Here is a 6,344-nt window from a genome sequence, read left to right as displayed (position 1 = left end):
TATAGTCACGGACTGCAGCTTTGGAATTGCAGCCTAACTATGAGATTCCATGAGCCAATTCAGTGAACAACCAAACAACATCATTCGTATTCAGACCGATTTCAGTTTGCTTGCAGAATTGGTATTCAGCCCAATGCAATATCGTGCCATCCAAATCATACAACCAAACATAGTCTAAAGCGAATCAAATAGATAAATTTGTATTATAAGAGTAAATATTTGCATTGGGATTTCAAATATGGTTTATTTATGAATTTAAAGAATTCATTCTATCACTGGGCTGCCACATTTTTCCTCCTAGACATTTCTCTTTGTTCTTCCTCTAACATAGCAAGATGAGAGGGTTGGTTTATCTTTAGATCTTTCTTGACAATGATGACAGCAAAAATATTGCAACCAGTACACAATCAACATGACCTTATGAACAGGGGCGGAGCCAGGCCGACAGCGTGCCCCGGGCCGCCTTCAAGCTTTGCTCCTGGATTTGGGCCTCACGTATTAGGTAGTAGTATACTCACCAAAGGAGTTGGGCCTCACGCCCCGGGCCCAGGCCCTGGGGGCCTGGGTCCTGTCTCCGCCCCTGCTTATGAACAAGCGTGTCCCATCTGCAATCTATGGGTGCAGGTCGAGGTTGTCATCGTTTGTCTCGTAGCGCGGCCACTTCTCGGTTGGAGTAGCGGGCGAGGAGAATGGCAACAACACAATCTGACTGGAAGGGAAAGGGAAACACGGATGGTAGCGGGATGACTCAAAGGTGGGGAAAGGTGGCACCAGATGGGAATGACAGTGTCATCGAGGTGATTCGAGTGGCTAGGATTTGACGATGTGGGAGTTTTTTTTTCTTTGCACTCACGTCTACCAATTTTGACTGGAACACAATTGATTTTCTTTGCATCTACTTTATTTATTTTAACATGGCTAGATTCGAACATCTAACCAAGTTTATCTTCTCTAACTTCTGTTATTCTTCCACATGTCCATCGAGAATTGGGGAACGGTGGTGAGCCAGGGGCTGGGAGAAGATGACTATGGCATTATAGTAGAGGCTAGAGTACAAGGTGTCACAAGGCACACAAAATAGCTTGGGAACGGTGGTGAGCCAGGGGCTAATTAGTAAGCAGAACTAATGGTGATGTAACTAGTAGGCCAAGGAGGAACCAAGTGGCAACAAGTAAAAACAGAGGGATGGGGGGGGGGGGGGGGGGGGGGGGGGGGGGGGGGGGGGAGATGGGAGGGAAGTGGGCGTAGACCATGGTATTATTAGAAAAAATGATGAGCATGTATGTTAGCCTCTCTAGGGAAATAATCAAGGACACTTACTCATTTGTTGGTGTGAGAGTACACCATGGATGTCATAATTTACGAACGAGTGGCGCAGGAAAGAGAAAACATAGCGACAATTGTAAACACAACTACCATTGCGGTTTTTGTTCGTATTTGCCTTTCTTTTTGTAGGCCACACTTAAAAAATATGTTTCTACAGAACTAGCTAGAAGGTTCCCCATTCGTAGCTCAGCTGACAAACACGTGAGACGGCGAGAGGTATTTGAACCAAATGTGTATGCCGTTCTACAACCTGACCATGAGGCTCTGAAGTGGGGTGATATATATGACTATCAGTGTTACAAATTCATACATAATTTAGGTAAGGTGACCCATGTTTGGAGTGAAGTAACATAGCTTGCTGAGCCATTTTTTAGAAAACGGAATCGACAAAAAGTGCAACCATGAACCGATGGAGTAGCACTACATTGCTGTGCCAAGTAAATCTTCCTCAACCAAGCATCTTGTTAGCTTGCAGACTCAAGGCCAATAAATTCATAGAAAATTTCTGCACTAAGAACACATTACTGTTTTTTGCTTTATTTTCTGTCACTGAAACTTGAAGGTTAGCTGCAGAAAAGAACACTGGAGGGCAATAAGTGAAGGGAATCGTTGCGTGCCGGCGGACCGGCTGAAGCGATGCGCCGGTTGCGCGTGCGTCACTGGATCCCTCACGATTTAACGCCACCGATTTGTGCCACGTCATGCTACTGTGGGCTCCGCGCGCACCACTTTCGGCGTTTCTTATCTACACCGTGTAGCTTCCTGTCCACTCGTTTTTTTCTTCTTCTAGCCTGAGCTAGCTGCTTCCCATCTCTCTCGTCTTTTCTCCTCAGATTCCACCGGGGTGCTGTGCTCTGCTCATGCCCAAGCGCACCGCAGGGCTGCTGCACCACCACCGCTGCAAGCTTTAGGCTTCCTTTGGTTCATAGGATAGAAATGTTGTAGGAATAGAAAAATCATAGAAAGTGAGATGACATGCATCTCAATTCCTATAGAAAAAGAGATATCATTTGATGCATAGGATAGGAATTTTTCCATTGAGTCTTAGCTAATGTTTTTTTTCCTTCAAAATGTGAAGGATTGATTCCTATCCTATATAGGAATAGGAGTCCATTCCTACAAACCAAAGGGTCTCAAAGAAAATTTTCCTATGCAAATCCTATCCTATAGAAATCCTATGACACTCCTACAAACCAAAGAAGGCCTTAGATTGGAAACTGCTCCCCCTGTTCCCCTATCTCCTCCGCTGTTGTGGTGCCGTCCGCCCCCAACCTTTTCTTCAGCCATGGCAGGGGTCCGTAGGCAAGCCATACTCCTCCCCTCCTCCCCGTTGTGCACCAGGAAGCTTCAACGGTGGACGACGGGGACAACTGCGATCGGCACTGGCGCTTTTGTTTGCTGCTGAGATTTGATTTTGCCAGAACCAGTGTTTCTTTTTGCTGAAACTAGCTAATTTATTTGCTACAAATAGATTGTTGGAGTTTTCTGCCGATGAGATTTTTGCTGAAACCATCAGTAAATTTTCCTGGAACCGGCAAATCCTTTTGCTTCAATCTAGTAGCCCGTAGGATGATTTTTGCTGGAACTAGCAAATCCTTTTGCTTTCAATCTAGTAGCCCGTAGGATGATTTTTGCTAAAACCATCAGTAAATTTTGCTGGAACCGGCAAATCCTTTTGCTTCAATCTAGCAGCCCGTAGATGATTTTTACTGGAACCATCAATAAATTTCGCTTCAACCGGCATTAAATTTTGCTGGAACCACCTAGTCTATTTGCTACTATCTTTTTTCTTTGAAGTTTGTTGTTGTGGCATTTTTATTGCAACCACTGTTAAATTTAGCTGGAACCGGCAAGTATTTTGCTTCAAATGACCATTTGGAGGTTTTTGTAATGAGATTTTTAGCTTGATTAATGACTTTTTGCTGCAACCGGTGTTACTTTTAGCTCGAACCGACTAATATTTTTGCTTCAACCTGCAAGGTTTTTTGCTACATTCATCCACGGCTGAGTTGCGACCACGCGACAGCGGCGACAAGATTTTGTTGCAACCATCATGGATTTTTGCTACGCACGACGAATTATTTTGCTACGTCCATTCACGGCGGAGCTCCGGTCATTGACGGCGACAGCGATGATTTTGCTGCAAGCATCGTAGATTTTTGCTACGACTGGCCATATTTTTTGCTACGTCCATTCATGGCGAGCTGCAACCTGCAGCGACTCCAAAAGCACAGCTGCAGCGACGAACGGCTGCCCGGGGACGAGGACCACGACGCCGCGGCAGCTGCGATGCTGTGGATGAGGCTTTTTCATGCTGGAACCGGCGAGGATTCGTGCTACAAGCTCCATGGATCGATTTTTTTCGAGCGCGAGTAGGTTGTGTGAGGGCGGCGAGCAGCGGCGAGCTCGGGGTCTGCAGCGGTGCTTCGGACTCGGTCGCCTGCGGGAGATTACGGCGGGATCGACGGCGCTGCAGCCTCCTCTCGTTTCGATGTGCGGCCGTGCAGTATTTTCAGGAAGAGGATGAAGAAGACGGACGAAGCAAGGAAGCACATCCGATGACTAGCAGTCAATGTATCGCATAGAAATCGTACGGTCATTGGTTGACCGGCTGAATCGTTGCGCCGGCGCACCGGCGCATAGCAGTGCCCATAAGTGAAGTGCTAGCTCTCGAACAACTTAGCAAGTGAAATAGTGTCTCTCTACGTTGTTTGGTTTAACAAAGTATAATTGTCCTACTTGATAAGGAAAAACAAAGAACAGTGAGGCTGACTGACTAAACAAAACTGGTATTTGAATCTGCACAAGTTTTGTATAATTACCTAGCATCTCCATAGCATAAATAGTTGGCACCAATCAATCATTTTTCAGAATAACTTGACATGTACTGCTATTTGCTAAAGTTTCAACACATTTCACAAAATTCATCTATGGTCAGACTACTAAATTTTGCGAGTCTTAGCTGCTTTCTCCCATATATCAACAACAATAGTAGGGCATGTCCGTTTGAGGTGCTCATACCCTTTGCTTGCCACCACATCACTCATTCTATTAGAAGTGTTGATAAATTCGATGCAACCATCTTTGAGCTGGATACAATGATACTGGTCGGCTAGAGCCAACATGGTTGCCACGTTCTCGGTGCAAAGTCTATCACAAAGCTTGCTTTCGCACATGAGCTTCATCCTGTCAATGGCGTACCTATCTGCAGCAACAAGTAGATGTTTGACCATCTCTTCATGCTCGTCATCATTGAGGTCATCCATTGGGGCTAATGAATCCGTGCAGATGAAGTGGAGCAGTGCCTTGAAAACAGCAGGCTGTATGTCTTCAATAATGGTTAGACCATGCTTAGCCTTGTTCTTCATTGGCCCGTAGAATTCCGCCTTGAAGACCGGAGACTGCATAGCGAGGATGATCTTATGAGCTGGGAAAACCTCTGCATCGACCTTGAAAGACACATCGGCCCCCTCTTGTGTTTCTAGCAAATTACCAAGATTGTGCAGCAAGTTGGACCGTGGAACTTGGACCTCAAATTTCGTCTTGGTGGTCTGCACCTCTGCCTTCTTTAATTTGATAACAGCAATATTGCACTCAATGACAAGCACGTCATCCAGGATGTAATCTTCGAGCTCGCTCTTCTTCAGGAAATCGTGGAAACCACAGCAGGTCGAGGAATCATCACATGAGTCAAACTCCGAGGGGTCTATCTCGCTAGGGTTTGGCAATGTATAAGGCTTTGTGCGACAGTCGACTAGCCTCAGATCGAAGACCGCCCTAGCCTTGGCGTTCTTGGTTTTGAGCTCCACGAAAGCTGAAACATGGTCTGTGGATGCCCCCGTGTGACCGTCGGGGTAGAAGTGGACGCACCAGTGGTAGCCGCCGACGGTGAAGGTCGACGACTCGATCAACCTGCCGACGCCCAAGTCCCTGTACAGGCTGTACCGGTTGATCTTGAACAAGTGCGCCCCGTGGGCAGTCTCCGGGGTGCAGGCCGACGACGTCATCGTCCGTGGTCTCTCGGATGCCAGCATTGCTCCACTGCGAAGGAGAACGATGAGGCGATTCTGGTATGGGGATGCGGTCGGGAAGAAGGCAAGACGACGGCGGGTGGGGAATCGGAGGCGGTGCGGCGCGCCACGCAACTATTGGCAGGGTTTTCTCCACGCAGCGGCCCGACTCACACGAGGCCAGTGGGCTGGCCCATTACTGTTGCTGTCTCTGCGGGATTCTTTTATCTGTGTTTTTCCTTTTTTGATTTGCGGAAATGTTAACGCCCACACGTATGGGCGTTGACCATCTCGACCACACGCATCCATCACCGTCCAGTACTATATGCACGAATCTTGGCACAATCTGGCCGATTTTCTGTGCCACGTAGGACAAGGCGACTGTGTGGTGTGTGACATAGTTCGCCCGCACGTCGGTTGCCCCCCCGCGGTCAGCGGTTGCCACTCGGGGGCGTGCGGTGGAACTGCTATGCGTCCGCACGCCACGCGCCGACCGTGGTTGATGTCAAACACGTCACGCACTTCGCCCGCCTACCCCTCACGGTTCCATTTAGTCATCCCCACAGTTACTCGCACAACCCACTTCACATTTCAGACGATTGGAGGAGAAGACGAGGGAAGAAGGCGACGGCGGAGGCGGAAGAGTCGACGGAGTTCGCGGCCGTCGGTGGTGCTCGCCGGACCGGAGCGGCCTCGCCGGAGCGCCTACAGATTGAAGGTAATGCTCGCTCCCACTGTCACAATCCTTGCCTGCATTTTTATCCCCTTCCCTCGGTGTTCGATACTTCGCTCGAGATTCGTAGAGATTCAGGCGATTTGGCGATGCCCCAGCGTTGCCGCCGGCAGCGGAGTCCTATGCTTGCCGTTTTCGGTGGCACTGGGCAGTTTCGTCGCCGCCGCGGTGGCGGTCTCGCCGGTGTGGTTCTGCCTGTCCGGAGACACACACTGGTTGTGCCTTGGGATTGGGCGGTTGTTTTCCGGTCTGATAGTTGCGCATTGCTTCGAATT

At 48.5% G+C, this 6,344-nt stretch overlaps 1 protein-coding gene across 1 annotated transcript; it reads right to left on the bottom strand.

Moving 5' to 3' along the window:
- Positions 1-4,268: 4,268 nt before the first annotated feature.
- On the bottom strand, positions 4,269-5,360 carry LOC125518566 (BTB/POZ and MATH domain-containing protein 1-like). Its single transcript, XM_048683382.1, has one exon. It carries the CDS (start codon positions 5,358-5,360, stop codon positions 4,269-4,271), a length of 1,092 nt encoding a protein of 363 aa, XP_048539339.1.
- Between the last annotated feature and the right edge of the window lie 984 nt (positions 5,361-6,344).

Source organism: Triticum urartu, chromosome 7, assembly GCF_003073215.2.
Source record: "Triticum urartu cultivar G1812 chromosome 7, Tu2.1, whole genome shotgun sequence".
Taxonomy (NCBI): domain Eukaryota; kingdom Viridiplantae; phylum Streptophyta; class Magnoliopsida; order Poales; family Poaceae; genus Triticum; species Triticum urartu.
This window is presented reverse-complemented; position numbering and strand designations above follow the sequence as displayed.

Coding starts and splice junctions, on each gene's coding strand:
- LOC125518566 (XM_048683382.1), bottom strand. CDS start 5,360: ATGCTGGCATCCGAGAGACCACGGACGATGACGTCGTCGGCCTGCACC.